The 15,775-nt window shown below is 38.5% G+C and overlaps 4 protein-coding genes across 8 annotated transcripts; 2 read left to right on the forward strand and 2 right to left on the reverse strand.

Moving 5' to 3' along the window:
* Positions 1-32: 32 nt before the first annotated feature.
* LOC108859729 (uncharacterized) lies at positions 33-652 on the reverse strand. Its single transcript, XM_018633638.2, has 2 exons — positions 446-652; positions 33-183 (listed from the first exon to the last, which is right to left on the reverse strand). The coding sequence occupies exons 1-2, from the start codon at positions 586-588 to the stop codon at positions 63-65; spliced, it is 264 nt and encodes an 87-aa protein (XP_018489140.1). The 5' UTR covers positions 589-652; the 3' UTR covers positions 33-62.
* Positions 653-3,263: 2,611 nt separating this feature from the next.
* LOC108860097 (disease resistance protein RPS5-like) lies at positions 3,264-6,256 on the forward strand. The gene has a single exon (XM_018634009.2). The coding sequence runs from the start codon at positions 3,352-3,354 to the stop codon at positions 6,007-6,009; it is 2,658 nt and encodes an 885-aa protein (XP_018489511.1). The 5' UTR covers positions 3,264-3,351; the 3' UTR covers positions 6,010-6,256.
* Positions 6,257-6,592: 336 nt separating this feature from the next.
* Positions 6,593-11,222, forward strand: LOC108856207 (probable disease resistance protein At1g12290). 5 transcript variants are annotated; one of them, XM_018629969.2, is made up of 5 exons: positions 6,593-6,733; positions 7,019-10,112; positions 10,182-10,368; positions 10,628-10,856; positions 10,989-11,222. In XM_018629969.2, the coding sequence occupies exons 2-3, from the start codon at positions 7,674-7,676 to the stop codon at positions 10,341-10,343; spliced, it is 2,601 nt and encodes an 866-aa protein (XP_018485471.1). In that variant the 5' UTR covers positions 6,593-6,733; positions 7,019-7,673; the 3' UTR covers positions 10,344-10,368; positions 10,628-10,856; positions 10,989-11,222. The 5 variants fall into 5 exon arrangements, with proteins under 5 accessions (XP_018485471.1, XP_018485468.1, XP_018485467.1 ...); XM_018629966.2 differs by having other exon boundaries at positions 7,019-7,286; positions 7,489-10,368; XM_018629965.2 differs by having other exon boundaries at positions 7,019-10,368.
* A 114-nt stretch (positions 11,223-11,336) lies between these two features.
* LOC108856209 (hsp70-Hsp90 organizing protein 3) lies at positions 11,337-13,416 on the reverse strand. Its single transcript, XM_018629971.2, has 7 exons — positions 12,763-13,416; positions 12,383-12,680; positions 12,208-12,293; positions 11,899-12,122; positions 11,750-11,816; positions 11,602-11,661; positions 11,337-11,472 (listed from the first exon to the last, which is right to left on the reverse strand). Exons 1-7 carry the CDS (start codon positions 13,291-13,293, stop codon positions 11,359-11,361), a joined length of 1,380 nt encoding a protein of 459 aa, XP_018485473.1. The 5' UTR covers positions 13,294-13,416; the 3' UTR covers positions 11,337-11,358.
* Positions 13,417-15,775: the final 2,359 nt, after the last annotated feature.

The raw sequence follows: 15,775 nt of genomic DNA on the forward strand, positions 1-15,775 counted from the left end.
GAGAGAGAGAGAGAGAGAGAGAGAGAGGAGAGAGAGAGAGAGAGAGAGAGAGAGAGACAAAATCAGTCGTCATATGAAATGTGAGGGCTGGTGAGACAACCAGGTGCATTAGGATCCTCTGCCCCGCAACAATCGTAGAACTTGGCTGCGTATGGTGGATCTTCTGGTCCCAACTCATAGTACCTTCATTTGTCAATTACTCTTTAGTCAGGACAAGTGATGCCACATAATAGTCTTAGCTAAATTATTCAACTATAGAATAGTAAATGAGATTTGCTAAGTCGTGCAGTGATATAAACACACAACAAGGAATCAGATTAATACCCATTTAAATTGACCCTGGTGATGAAAAAAAGTTAGCATAAATCAACCCCAGAGAACAGATAATCAGTGTAAACCTAATTCTTCGAGCTGTATAGAATTAGGGATTCAGGGGGGACATAACCTTTTCTGGTCGTCGTGGCGACGACAAACGAAGAAGGAAGGATGAAAACGGCAAGAGGAAGCGTTGTTCGAGGAATCTCTGTAGCTTCCCTTGCACCTTCGGCACAACTTCTCCATCTCCTTCGTCTTTCTCTCCATCTCCATTCTCTCGATCAACGAACCTACTCTCACTCAATTCTAATTTTTTCTTTGGTCTACAACTCAAATGGACCCGGACCCGGTTCCGGCTAGGGTTAGGGTTAGAAATTTCGGTTTGATTTATTCGATGTTTTATGGTTTACGCCGACACCACTGGAATCTCTCTCTATCTCACATTATATTATTAGTCCTCAAAACTTTTTTAACTTTCTTCAAAATTTATTTTTGAAATTTTCTAAAAAAAATATTTTAAAATTCTTAATATTTCTTTTTAATTTTTTTAAAATTTTAATCCCACAATTCACAATCAGAATAGTGCCTATATCATTTTATATATTTGAAAATTACTAGTTCTAGTGCATCGATACTCTGTCAATACGATCGACCGCTTACTCTGTGCATATAATGGTACCATTAGCATTTAATTAGGCTATCTAAGAGTACTAGATCTATCTCCGCGCTACGCGCGGATTATGTCTTTGAATTTATGTTTTAAATATAAGAATATTTCTTTTTGTAGACCTATAAAAATAGTTCTTTTTTAAATATGTGCAACTGCAAAGAGTTGAAACATCATAATATGTATTGTATCTATGAAGCAACTTTAATTTTGGAAAACAATATTCTAAAAATCCGGTCTAAACAAAATAATTTTTCTAAAATAATTAAAAAAATATTTAGTCAACAGAAAAATAGTTTATTAAAATGTGATTAATTCTCGCATACCGATTATTTAAACACTAAAAATGTTTATTAACGTTTTCTTGTATATGATATCCTAAATTTTATGATATTATTCTAGACCATGTGCATCAGTAACAAAAAATGAAAATTCCTCAGCGTAACTAATATGAAAAAAGTAAAAAGGATAAGATAAAGTGTAGAAAAACAGGAGGTACGTCTCTTCTTCAAGAAACGTTTGTACAATTGAGAAATGATATGCAATTTGGCAATTTTTGATTGGTATAATTTCTTTTTAACATTTAAATTTATTTGCTTAAAGATAATTATATTAATATAATATTTGTTAGAGACTAAGATAGAGAGGTCATCTGATCCGATGATGGTTTGTTTAGGTCTCGGCTTGAATATCAGTAACGGGATTGTTATTAATTATTGATAACTATACAATACAAGACCTCAGTTTTCGGAGAGCATTATTCGACTACCTTATTCGGGCATTCCCCTCTCCCTCTCTGTTGTAAAGCAATGGGAGGCTGTTTCTCTGTCTCAGTGTCATGTGATCAAGTGGTGAATCGTCTCCCAGTGTCTATGCCTCTACTGGCGGAGCTAGCCAAAGTGTTTAATAGGGTCAACGTTAGGTCAACATATATATTACATGGGTCAATAAGTTTATTTTACTATTTTTTCAGTTTTCTCTGTAAAAACACAAGTAAAATTTGTTTTTCCTTGATTTCACATGGGTCATATGACCCACCTCACAATGAACTATCTCAATGGAACTTATATACACAACCTCCCGCAGAATCTAGCACGATTCACACGAGACAGTCTGGTTCACAAATTCTTGCAAGATTGAGATTTACTGACACACGAGACCGTCTGGTTCCAAAACTATGTCTGTTCAATTGTTATATATGTATTTGCATTGGTGCTCCGTTTGTTTCACGTTGTCTAAATTATGTACTATTTTGAGTTTGATGTCCAAATATTTATACTAATAAAAAAAAATATGTATATAATAATCTACAAGACGTGAACTCTGTTGTCCACACTGTCTAAACGTTGGTAACGTTTTCTCGTACTATGTTAAGCAAAGTGGCATGAACCTACAATGACTCTTGTTTCACGTTGTCTAAATTATGTACTATTTTGAGTTTGATGTCCAAATATTTATACTAATAAAAAAAATATGTATATAATAATCTACAAGACGTGAACTCTGTTGTCCACAGTGTCTAAACGTTGGTAACGTTTTCTCGTACTATGTTAAGCAAAGTGGCATGAACCTACAATGACTCTTGTTTTCTTGAGTAACAAGAAAGAGAATGATGAAGATGGAAACAGAGACATGAAGAACAGAACAGAGGCTCTGTTTTCATTAACGTCGTGTTAACGAGTGGATGGTGAAACTATAGAGCAATCAAAAGTGAAGGGGCAACAGAAACACTATCTGAAAAATGCTTATTGTTCATATAAGAGTTAATTAGTCTTCTTTTCAGAGAAAGCAGGATCCTGTTTAGCAATTACATATTACAGTTACGGCTTTCTTTCTGGAGACTTACAATTAATTCCCTAACTTGAAGAGTTTTTCTTAGGAATTTAAGTTGCATTGCTTAAATCTGCGTTATTATATACGGATGTGAATACTGAAAGTATTTTTTTTTAAATAAAAATTCAACAAATCGGAAAACGGCAGAACCATTTTAATCTTGAATCTAAGTTTTGTTCTTTAATCTTAGCCTGCAACTAGCATCATTTTTGTTTATTGTTATTCTTTGGTAAACTCTACATTATTCTTTTACAAAAGAAAACTCTACATTATTGCTGATTCTATAATACAGCGACGACTTGGACGTAAGAAAATACCAAGTTGGGAAATGATTATCATTATAGTCATTGATATTATTGGAAGCTTACTATATTAAATTACGATGTGGGATTCAGCTTATCAGCTACATAGACGACTTGGACTCATTCACAAAATTACCAACGAACTCCAAAGATCTTTCCATCTGAGTTTTTTGATCGGCAAATCGTCTACCTGGTTGTCTTCAAAATAAAAAAAAGTCTACCTGGTTTTGCATAATGGCTGATGTTATCGCAAAAGCAAGTGAGTTCGTAGTTAATCTTTTCTGTACCTGCTTTTGTGCCGAAGTCAACCATATTTGTAGGCTCGACAAGAATCTAGATAAACTGGAAAAAGCCATGGAAGTGCTGACGGCAAGTCGTGATGATGTCTTGGCAAGGGTGGAAAGGGACGAGGAAACAGGTCTACAGAGGCGTCACGTAGTTGGGGTATGGCTTACTGCTGTCGAGAAGATTGAAAAACAGGCACATGAGACGAATACAGCTTGTACACGTCAAGGTTCGTCTCTTTGTGATGCTTGCTCAAGAAAATTGGTGTCAAGGTTTCGTTACGGGAGAGAGGTTTTCTCGATGTGGGAAGATGTTAAAGAGCTCACGAGTCGCATATTAATTGAAGATCTCAATGCGTTGGCCGTACCACCTATGAGAGATGTGGTGGTGGAAAGGGATCTACAACCAATCATTGTTGGTCAGGAAACAATACTCGAAAGTGCATGGAACCGCATCATGGATGAGGGAACCCAGTTTATGGGTCTATATGGCATGGGTGGAGTAGGAAAGACAACTCTTCTTGACCAAATCAACAATAAGTTTTGTGGCGCAAATGGTGGATTTGACAAAGTAATCTGGGTTGTGGTGTCAAAGGATAAACAAAACGAGAAGATTCAAGATGAGATTGGTGCGCAACTAGGCTTCACTAAAGAATATTGGAAAGAAAAAGGGACAAGCGAGAAGGTCCTTGACTTATACGGTCGTATGAAGAATAAAAAATTTGTCTTGTTACTGGATGACATTTGGAGGGAAATTGATCTAAAAGAAATAGGAGTCCCAACTCCCACAAAGAAAAACGGATGCAAAGTAGTATTCACCACTCGTTTAAGGGAAGTATGTGGCCAAATGGGAGTTCATGATCCAATGGAAGTAAAATGTTTGGATGGTGATGAAGCTTGGGACTTGTTTTGTGCTAAAGTTGGGGAAATCACATTAGAAAGCCACCCAGATATTCGTGAGCTCGCATATCAAGTTGTGGCAAAATGTCAAGGTTTACCATTGGCTCTGAATATCATGGGTAAAAACATGTCGTCCATGAGGACGGTGCAAGAATGGAAGCTAGCAATAGACACTCTTGCTTCTAATGCTGCTGGATTTCCTGGTATGGAAGACCATATTTTTATGGTTTTGAAGTATAGTTACGATAGGCTCGGAGATGTCAACCATATCAAGTCTTGTTTTCAATATTGCGCTCTATTTCCAGAAGATTTTGTAATAGAAAAAGAGAAGTTGGTAGATTACTGGATATGCGAAAGATTCATAGACGAAAAGCAAGGTAAAAATAATGCTACAAACCAGGCTTACGGGGTAATTGGTACCCTTGTCAAGGCTTGTCTACTGATTGAAGAAGGAGAAGACAAATCAAAGGTGAAAATGCATGATGTGGTTCGTGAGATGGCATTGTGGATAGCAACTAATTTTAACAAGGATAAAGAAAGATGTGTTGTGAAAGCTGGTGTTGGTTTAAGTGAAGTGCCAACGGTGGAGAGCTGGAGATCTGTGAGAAGAATGTCGTTGATGGACAACGAGATTGAAAACATACGTGGCAGTCCCAACTGCCCTGAGCTTACAACTCTGCTCTTCCAAAAAAATGAGATCCGAAATATCTCAGATGAATTCTTCAAGTCCATGCCCAGGTTAGTCGTATTGGATCTATCAAATAATCGATTTTTAGATGGATATCCAACGGATATATCAAAATTGGCCTCCTTGCGATATCTAGACTTGTCAGAGAATGGAGCCATGCAGCGTCTGTTTGAAGGCTTACTAGAGTTGCAAAAGCTGATATATCTGAATTTGGAGGGAACGGGACTGGAGAATATTTCTGGGATATCAAGTTTGTCGAGTTTGAGGACACTGCGACTACGACGTAATAAATTGTCACACGATCTCAACGTAATCAAGGAACTGCAGCTCTTAGAACATTTAGAAATGGTGACCGTAGATATCGGGTCAATTTCGGTTGCAGATCAATTATTAGAGGCTCCCAGAGTAGCTAATGCTATTCATGAGCTATATATTGGACATCTTAAGGAGAAAGCAAAATTGACATTTCCAAGTATGGCGGTTCTCTGTACGCTCGAGATGTATGGAAGTGCTATGGAGGAGATAAATATCGAGAGGAGAACGCCATCACGGAGGAGAAGGCCAACAACTCCAAGCTTTCCAAATCTCTCTACAGTGCGTTTAAGTTATTGCCACGGTTTAAAGGACCTGACATGGCTTTTGTTCGCTCCAAACCTTATTGTTCTTACCGTTGGTATCTCAACTCAAATAGAAGATATAATCAGCAAAGAAAAAGCTGTGGATATTCTCGCAGATGAGGCAGATACCATCATTCCTTTTCGAAAGCTAGAGCATTTCCAAGTGTATAATTTGCCAAAGCTGAAGAGCATCTTCTGGAGTCCTCTACCTTTCCCACGTTTAAAGAAATTAAACATAGGGAGGTGTCCTAATCTGAGAAAGCTTCCATTGGAATCTAGAAGTGGTGGCAGCATACCAGGTGAAGAGCTTGTCATAAAAAACGGAGAACAGTACTGGATAGATAAGGTTGAATGGGAAGATGAAGCGACTAAAGAGCGTTTCCTACGTACCATCAGTCCTTAGCAATGAGCCACAATAGGTTTCCAAAACCTGTCTCAGCTGTCATATTGGTCTGCTCCTCTGTTTGAGTCCTCTTTCAAAAGGATTTGTGTGCCTGATCAACTTATTTGCTATATGTGATATGTTCATGTCTGTTCTATATTATTGTTTGTTTTATCTGAAAATTTCATTACTCTTAAAAAAACTTGACACAGAGTTCATACAGTTCCGGTTTGTAATTGCTAATATTATGTGTTTATGATTGCGTTGATTTTCACGGTCTAGAGAGTTGTACCATATATACTTGGGCTGGTCTGATCGAAAGTACTAGTATGGTAAGCAAAGTGGAATGAATGTACAAGGAATCTTGTTTTCTTGAGCAACAAGAAAGAGAATGAAGATGGAAACAGAGAGATGAATAACAGAGGCTCTGTTTTCTTCTTTTTTTTTTTTGTCGACAAGGCTCTGTTTTCTTTAACGTCTTGTTAAAACTAATGTCATCTAATTTGTTACAACAGTGATTAACTGTGAGGAAAGTTACTTGGGCTGCCCTATTAGATGAAAGTTATTTGGGCCATTATTATAGGGGGCCCTGTATCTTCAACGTAAGTCGTAACCCAAAGAGATGTATCGGTCATCGACTCATCGGAGCCGGAGAGTCACTGGGTGGGAGGGATCTGAATGTAACAACACCCAATCTCGATGGAGGGTTAAGGCTTGAGATCGAGAATAAAACCTCGCTTCGCAGGTACTACCATTGTTTTTTAACATTTGGGGTTTTCATTTAGCTTCGCGTTTTAGGCTTTACCCCTGCTCATTTCGTTTTTTCTTTTTTAAATTTTTTTATCGAATGTGTTTTGTCTTAGAACTTCAAAGGATCCAGTCAAGAAAAGACTGAAACTTCAATGACAATTAGTTTGCTTTTTCCTGAGAAAGAATGATTTCAAACTCAAATCTCGTTCTCTGCCTTAAATTTTCATTCACCCGATAATTATAGTTACTTATCCTCTGTTTTTGTTTGTTATTTGTGCAGTGATGGGAGGTTGATTCTTCTCATCAAAGATTGGTTGGAGATTACGTGTCTGTATGTATGGGTGAAGTACGCAAAGTTCACTCCTTTCAAGCTAATATACTTGAAAGCCTATAAATCTGTAAGATTGAAGTTAAGAATTTTGCCTACTCCTTCCATACCATACATACACTTAATCCTGAATCCATCTCTCATGTGTAACTACTTGAGTCCAAAGCTGAGAAAGCCTCTGCACTTTGTTTTTTCAATGCCAACTTTCATACAGGTTCAGGTAACCCTTATATATGAAACCTGAATTGGTATGTTTCTCTTTCCTTTTACTACTACTGTCTCTTTATGTTTTGGTTTTAGTATGTTTAAAATTAAAAATTAATTTTCGAGGCGACTCATTGTTTAGTATATAAATGAAAGTGACATGGTGACTGTATTTGCGCCTACAATTGTCTTATTCTTGGAATCTTGCTGTATTACAGAAAAAAAATATGATGCAACCATCCAAAAATGACCCTACAAAGCAAGACTTTGACTCACTTAAACAATTTCCACCAAATTACTAGGTGGAGGAGAGAGTTAAGATGCTACCTACCTTTTGCAAGTTTAGTTGCAAGTCAAGATTAATTTGCATTTGTGAATCTGTCTTTTGTTTATCAATTGCAAGATGGGAAATTGTGTCTCTCTCCAAATCCAAGCACCATGCGAGGAAGTGCTGAACCATCTTGGTAGCTGCTTCTGCAGCAAAATTAAATATATCCAGAACCTCAAGAGGAATCTAGTGGCTTTGGAGACAGCCATGGAAGATCTCAAGGCGGTGCGATCTGATCTGCTACGGAAAGTCCATGCAGCAGAAGAAGGAGGAGGTCTACAAAGGCTTCATCAAATCAAGGTATGGCTTGAGAGAGTCAAGACTATTGAATCTAAATTCAATGGTCTATATAGCACTAGAGATGTTGAACTGGAAAGGTTGTGTTTCAGTGGTGCTGGCCCCAAGAACTTAAGACTGAGCTATCTTTACGGAAAGAGGGTCTTGAAGATGTTGAATACGGTTGAAGACTTGATATCTAAAGGTTTTTTTGATGAGGTGGCTAGTCCAGCTGCTAGAGCTGTGGGAGAGGAAAGACCTTTAACCCCGACGGTCGTTGGTCAAGAAACAGTTCTTGAAAAGGCGTGGAACCACCTCATGGATGATGAAACTAAGATCATGGGTCTCTATGGTATGGGTGGAGTAGGGAAAACAACACTTCTCACACAGATCAACAATAAGCTTGTCGACTTGTGTGACACACATGATGGGGTTGAGATAGTCATATGGGTTGTGGTGTCTGGTGATATACAAATCCACAAGATACAACACAGGATCGGCAACAAGATAGGATACAAAGGTGTTGAATGGAAGAAGAAAAAAGAAAACCAAAAGGCACTAGAGATATTCAACTTTCTAAGCAAGAAAAGATTCGTGTTACTCTTAGATGACATATGGAGGAAAGTAGATCTAACGGAGATTGGTATCCCTAATCCAACAAGCCAAAACGGATGCAAGATAGTATTCACAACTCGCTCTCTAGGCGTATGTACGAGCATGGGGGTCCATGAACCAATGGAGGTACAATGTTTAACTACAACCGATGCATGGGACTTGTTCAAGAAGAAAGTTGGACAGAACACACTTGAAAGACATCCAGACATTCCCAAGATCGCAAGAAAAGTTGCTGGAGCATGCCGTGGCTTGCCACTAGCGTTAAATGTCATTGGAGAGACAATGTCATGCAAGAAGACGACACAAGAATGGTACCATGCGGTTGATGTTTTGAAAACGTATGCCGCGGATTTTAGTGACGTGAAGGAGAAGATTCTTCCCATCTTGAAGTACAGCTATGATAATCTTGAAGGTGACAATGTCAAATCTTGTTTCTTGTATTGCTCTCTCTTTCCAGAAGATGCTTTAATAGACAAAGAGAGGATTATAGACTTTTGGATATGTGAAGGGTTCATTGATGGGTATGAGAGTAAAGAAAGAGCTGTGAACCAAGGGTATGAGATACTAGGTACCCTTGTGTGTGCCTCTTTATTACAGGAAGGAGGGAAGTACGACAACAAGTCATACGTGAGAATGCATGATGTGGTTCGAGAGATGGCCCTGTGGATAGCATCTGATCTTGAGAAGCATAAAGGAAGTTACATCGTACGAGCTGGTGTGGGGTTGAACGAAGTACCAAAGGTGCAGAACTGGCAACTTGTGACAAGGATGTCACTGGTGAATAACAAGATCAAAGAGATACATGAGAGTCATAAGTGTCCTAAGCTTACAACTCTTCTTCTTCAGAACAACCGCTGTCTTGTAAGCATCTCTGGTGAATTCTTCCGGTCTATGCCAAGACTAGTTGTTTTGGATCTTTCATGGAACGTCAATCTCAAAGTTTTACCTGAGCAAATATCAGAGTTGGTTTCATTGCGATATCTTGACTTGTCAGAGTCAAACATTGTGAGTTTGCCTGTTGGTTTACAAAAGCTGAAAAGGCTGATGCATCTGAATCTGGAGTCTATGTTGTGCCTTGAAGGTTTCTCAGGGATATCGAATCTGTCGAGTTTGAAGACGTTGAAGCTACTTAACTTCATAATGTGGCCAACTATGAGCTTACTAGAGGAGCTGGAACGCTTGGAACATTTAGAAGTTCTGACCGTAGAGATCACGTCAAGTTCGGTATTGAAACAGCTCTTATGCTCTCACAGGTTGGTGAGATGTCTTCAAAAGCTATCTATTAAGTACATTGAGGAAGAGTCAGTCAGAGTTTTGACGTTGCCATCGATACAAGATCTCCGTGAAGTCTTCATAGGAGGGTGTGGAATCCGGGAGATAATGATAGAGAGGAACACAATGTTGATAAGTCCATGCTTACCGCACCTATCCAAAGTTTTGATAGCTGGTTGCAATGGTCTTAAGGATTTGACGTGGCTACTGTTCGCTCCTAACCTCACTCATCTCAGTGTTTGGAACTCAAGCCAGCTAGAAGAGATAATAAGCCTAGAGAACGCTGCAACGGTTGATACTGTTCCTTTTAGGAAACTAGAATATCTACACTTGTGGGACTTACCTGAACTGGTGAGTATCTACTGGAGTCCTTTGCCTTTTCCATATTTGAATCTGATCAACGTACAAAACGATTGTCAGAAGCTGAGAAAGCTTCCTTTGGATTCTCAAAGTTGTATTGCGGGTGAAGAGCTTGTCATTGAGTATGGAGATGAAGAATGGAAAGAAAAAGTTGAATGGGGTGACGAAGCCACGAGACTCCGTTTCTTACCATCCTGCAAGTTGGTTTTGTATGATGTTTGAGCCAGAGAAAGCTTCCAAATGTCTTGTATGTCACTCCTCTCATTACGTTGCCTTTTGTTTCACGTTGTTCTTTTCCATTCCTCATCATTTGTATTGTTCTGTTCTTCCCTTTCTTCTACCACTTTGTGTCCTTGAGTGTTCACTGGATTTGTATATGACCATTTTATACTGCCTCCATGTTTTTTCCCGAATTATCATTTGAGATTGGTGCCTAAAATTTTGTGACTAACATATAGGCTGTTTTTATCTTCGCTTTGTGAGGCCTTATTGCTTTCTCTTGGCAGCAATGCATGGGAGGTTGATTCTAGATCTTGATTCCATGTGATCAAGTGGTGAATCAAGTTTTTCAGAGAATCAGGTTGATTCTCGATCTTTGCATCAACGGGGGTTATATTCACAGCCTTTCAGAGAATCAAGCGGCGCTGCAAAAAGACATAGAGGTACTCAAGGCAAAGCAAGATGATGTGCAAAGAAGGAGTTACATGGCGTCGCAAAAGGCTCTCTCAAGTCCAGGTATGGCTTACGAATGTCCTGACCAACGAGAACTAATTCAATGATCTGCTGCTTTAGCACTAATAATATTGGGTTTCAAAGGTTGTCTTTGTGGGTTACCTTTTCCGTGTCTAAAGACAGTCTTTGTAACAGAGTGTCCAGAGATGAGAAAGCTGCTATTGGATTCTCAAAGAGTAGACAAAACAAGCTCGCTTCCAAGCAAGGATCATGAAGATAATGCTTAGCTACATCAGTGTACATATGTTACTCTGTTCTGAATGGTTTTCTTGGAATATAAAGAAATGTTACAACTCAAATTTAATCAGGACGAGTTCATTGTGTCATTATGTCAGAAAAAGTTCTATAACAAGAGCTTGAAAAGAATGATTACAGTTTGTAAGTAACACCTAAAACGTCATCAAACATGAGAATCGGTCACAAACTTCTAACTGTTGCAAGTTGGAGTGAAGAAAAAAATGAATCTGTAAAAAACGGATATTTTTATGGTTCCACTCTTCTGAGACTATTCCATCTGGACGATCCCGGCGCTAATAAGCTTTTGAATCTTGCTCTCAATCACTGGGTTCTGCATTTGTTTCTGTGCTGCGCTCGTATTCTCCACAAGATCGGACATTACCTGTTCAGAGAAAAGAAAGGTTTACATTGTCAATGAGGCATACAAATCCGGATCCTCAAACATAGTCAGTTCTATCACAATAACAGATCACAATCTACAAGTTGAAAGCATGAAAGTATGTTTCTTTACCTGTCTAATCACAGGATCTGTGAGGATGTTTTGGATCTCTGGGTCTTCCATCCCCTTTGCCTACAAAACACAAGTAAAAAAAGGAAATCCAAAGTTCACTACCTGATTTTGTTTAACATATACATGAGAATCATTAGAGAGTCTTAACCAGTCTCTCTTTCAATTTCTCAGGAGTAAGACCACCACGGTTAGCCTTGTTAATTTCTTGTACACAGCTGCAGAATATATTTTTTAGAACCACATTAGCCAAGCAATAGATAAAGTGTTAATAAACCTCGTTTAAGCATGTGTTAATACCTTGAAACACCACCGAGCAGTTCTTTATTTTTAGGATCATGTTTAAGACCTTCTACGTATGTTTTCATCGCAGTGTCACACTCCTTCAAGCGGAACTCAACTTCAGCTTTTCTGATGTATCCTCCAGAGAACTTTGGATCAATATCAATACATTTCTCTGCATCTGCTAGTCCGTCAGCAATAGCACCAAGTTTATTGTAACAAGCAGCTCGGTTGCAATACGCCTAACATCGTTTATTCAAAACAGTCAAAAAAATATGAAATCAAAAACTGTGGAAAACATATGAATATGACAAAAGCGGGTCTTACCTTGGGATCTTCTGGATTCCTTTTGATTGCTTCAGTGTACTGCTTAATCGCTTCAGGATACTTCTTCTCCTTTAAGAACTCATCACCTGCATTACAAAACAATACACTCTTTATATCAGTTTTTTTTATAGTTCTCACACACAACACAAGATTAATTGGTTGCAAAAGCAATCACCTTTCTCACGCTGTTCATCACAGATCTCAGGATCAATATACTCCACCCTCTCACATTCTTTCTTAACTCTCTCAGCCTCGTTCAGCTTACTCACCGTCTCAGCATTACGGTGCACTTCAAGAGCTCTTTGGTAAGCTTCGATAGCAGGTTCGTAGTCTTTAGAGCATTTAGCCATCTTGACAAAAGCAGTTCCCTTCCTAGTCAAAGTTCTAGCCACTACTATCTTGTTCTTGTCATCTGATCCGAGCTCTCTACCTCTCTCAACCACCTTGTCACAATCCTCTATACACTCTTTGTACTGAACCAATCAAAGCCAACCAAATTGATGATTATTATCTCTAGCTATAACCCTAACTGACAATAAAAAAGATTATTAATACCTTTTCCATTTGAAGATAAAGAGCGGCACGGTTCGCGATGTAAGAGATGTTTTCGTAATCCATCTCCATGGCTCTAGAGTAATGCCGAATCGCAGTTTCGAAGTCTCCCTCCTTGTGCGCATCGTTACCTAGTTTTATCTCCTTTTTGGCTCTCTGCTTCATCTCTTTCTTCTTCTTCGCGGAAGCCTGAGCATCGGCTAACCCTGACCTCAGCGCCTCGTTCCTCGGATCGATCCGGAGCCCCTTGGTGTACGCCGCGACGGCTTCCTCGAAACGGTTCAGCCCGAAGCGAGCGGCTCCGAGGCGGCCGTAGCCTTTGGCCCAGTCAGGTTTGAGCACGACGGTCTTCTCCGCGTCGGAGAGAGCGTCGGCGTAGTTGCGGAGAGAGGCGTGAGCGGCGGAGCGGTTGGAGTAGAGGATGTGGTTTGTTGGAGATAGAGAGATGGCGGAGTTGTAGTGGAGTACGGCGGAGGTGAAGTCTCCGGAGGAGAAGGCGGCGTTTCCTCGAGCTTTGGCTTCGTCGTCAGCCATGGTTGAGTTGAGAATTGAGATTCTTTCTTGTTGAGTTGAGTCTTGGGGGGAGAGAGAGATGCGAGGGAAGAGTTTGTTACGTGGTTGTTATATTTTTTTTTATCCTCGTCGCGTTTAAATAATAAGCGGGCTTTAAAACGACGTCGGTTTTGGAAGCTCCGGTTATCTATCAGTTGACCCACGGTTTCTTCCCCGGTTTGATTATAATAGTTCATTAGGAATGATATCTTTAATTTTGTATAGGTTTCTCTTTCTTTTGTATATTTCTTTTTCTCTGGTCTCTTAGGACTTTAAACTAAATTTATTTTGAATTAATATGTAATATATGTAAATAGTCTATGAATCTAGTTGAGAAACAATGGAAGTTCTTGATTTTGTTATTGTTTTTTTTTTTTTTGAAAAAGAAAGAGTTAAACCCGGGTCACTATTGGAACCAGACCTAATCCCCGGGGGAGTCGCAAGCTCGCGGATGGACTCCTTCTCCTGGACATTCAAATGGGTCCTAAAGCATGGACTCATATCCGCGTTAGGTGAATAGAACAATGTGACTTAGTTTCGCATAGCAGGAGGATCGAACCTAAAATGTGTTGGCGTCCCAGGCCCGTCCACTGCCAGTTGACCACAAGGCCGTTCGATTTTGTTATTGTTGATTTGAGAAATTCTTGTGATCTTACAACCATTTAGTTTATTTGAGAAACAATGGCAGCACGAGTTCAATAAACCATGGTTAAGACGTTCAGTTGAAGCTAGATTATGATATGTACAAAGGGGAATCGACTGTATACCAGATAAATATTAGAGGTTTAGTATTAATTAGTGTAGAAAAAGAGTACAACATCGAACTTATATAGTGAGCTTGTCACTGGTTTACAAGATAAAATAGACCTGAGACTAAACCACATTTAACCGATATTGATTACGGTTTTCTACACTAATAGTTAGAGAGAGATATTACAGAAAATACGGTTTCAACTCTTCTATGTCATACCCTTTAAAATGATGGCGGCATCAGATCAAGACGTAGCTAATCAAGCAGCTTCACACGTTAGTAAATCCAGCGGTCTTGTCTTGCTATTGAATTCCTTACCATTTCATTGTTAAAGAAACCATCACTAAGCATAGTAGTTGAGAAACACCAATTGCTTGTGAAACAAGGTATACAAATCGAGGTCCATCTCGAGCTGGACTCTAGATGACTATGCATTTCAGTGTTTGGAATCTGTTATGTTTTCCCAATATAAATTTCCTTAATTAAATTTTCGGAAAACGTTCCAGGCTTCCAGCAAAAGATAATCTCTCTACTGGTTTATGCACTGCCTGCACAAGTTGCTCTGAAATATCGTCTGGTCTTATTTCATTTTGGAAGTCTATTGGTTACTAAGACATTTACATATGGATTCTATAGAGTTCATTTTCGTTACGTACGTATTATATATATAAACGTCGTTTCGGACTTCCTTTATACGTCTTTCATCAAAACATGTGAATATAAATGAAATATTTATCTGACAATATTCAGCTCGTTAGAGCAATCAACTCGAAGTTTTTTCCTATGGAGCTTTTTGGAGTTCTCAAGGATATCGAGTCACTATCCCTTTCCTTTGATTTTATCTTTTTCTCTCATATTCAGAGAAACTGTAATGTTCGAGCAGACTTGTTGGCGAGACTCGCTCTGTTTCCTATTTGAACTCTGTATGAAACCCTCTCTTTGAATGAAGTTTTATGTTGTCTAAAAAAAAAAGAAATATTTATCTTGAATACATATTTAGCTCAGAGAACGTTCTTGCTCTGTGCATTTGAAAGCTTTGGAGTGGTTTAATGTATCCTATGAGCCAAAGCAGAGTTGGGCAATTTCTCTTTATGGCATGCATATTCTTTTATATCTTCTCTAAATCTCCCATGCGAGCTGGGATAGTAAAATTTCACCATTTTACTGCGCTTTATTAGACTTATTTTTCGATCCACTTAACTTTATGTCGGTCATGTATACTGTTTATACATCATGCAGAAACTTATGTCGTTTTTCCTCTTAACATGAGTCTCTTTTAATTTGTGTTTATTTTCTTTTTCTTATGATGACTGCTATAATTCGTATTATTTGTCCTGAAGAAGACATATAAACCAAAATGCAATCATAACTCCATTTCTATAACATCACACATTTTAAAAAGTATATGAAAATGGACAAATATAATAAAATATAACTTGTAATTATTAGTCACACGCGAAAGCCTTTCGTCAAAAAAAAAAAAAAATTTATTAGTCACACGCCTTGAGCTGAGGTGCCGACTGTGAAATCATGAGGGCGGTGTGTATATTTGTTTTTGCAAAATGGTTGACTGTTACAGCCACACATAATGATACAGTCAACCAGGCATAGCCTCCAAATTTTGCAGATTGTAAACGATGTAGTAAATATTTCAATAAAATTATCTTTTATAAATTTAAAAGTCTATTTTTTATACCTTTTTCAAAAAAAAAT

The sequence above is a fragment of the Raphanus sativus genome, chromosome 5 (genome assembly GCF_000801105.2).
Source record: "Raphanus sativus cultivar WK10039 chromosome 5, ASM80110v3, whole genome shotgun sequence".
NCBI lineage: Eukaryota > Viridiplantae > Streptophyta > Magnoliopsida > Brassicales > Brassicaceae > Raphanus > Raphanus sativus.

Coding starts and splice junctions, on each gene's coding strand:
- LOC108859729 (XM_018633638.2), bottom strand. CDS start 588: ATGGAGATGGAGAGAAAGACGAAGGAGATGGAGAAGTTGTGCCGAAGG. Junction 184..445: donor CGCCACGACGACCAGAAAAG/GTTATGTCCCCC, acceptor TGACAAATGAAG/GTACTATGAGTTGGGACCAG.
- LOC108860097 (XM_018634009.2), top strand. CDS start 3,352: ATGGCTGATGTTATCGCAAAAGCAAGTGAGTTCGTAGTTAATCTTTTC.
- LOC108856207 (XM_018629965.2), top strand. CDS start 7,674: ATGGGAAATTGTGTCTCTCTCCAAATCCAAGCACCATGCGAGGAAGTG.
- LOC108856209 (XM_018629971.2), bottom strand. CDS start 13,293: ATGGCTGACGACGAAGCCAAAGCTCGAGGAAACGCCGCCTTCTCCTCC. Junction 11,817..11,898: donor CTGCTCGGTGGTGTTTCAAG/GTATTAACACAT, acceptor TATATTCTGCAG/CTGTGTACAAGAAATTAACA. Junction 11,662..11,749: donor AGAAATTGAAAGAGAGACTG/GTTAAGACTCTC, acceptor TGTGTTTTGTAG/GCAAAGGGGATGGAAGACCC.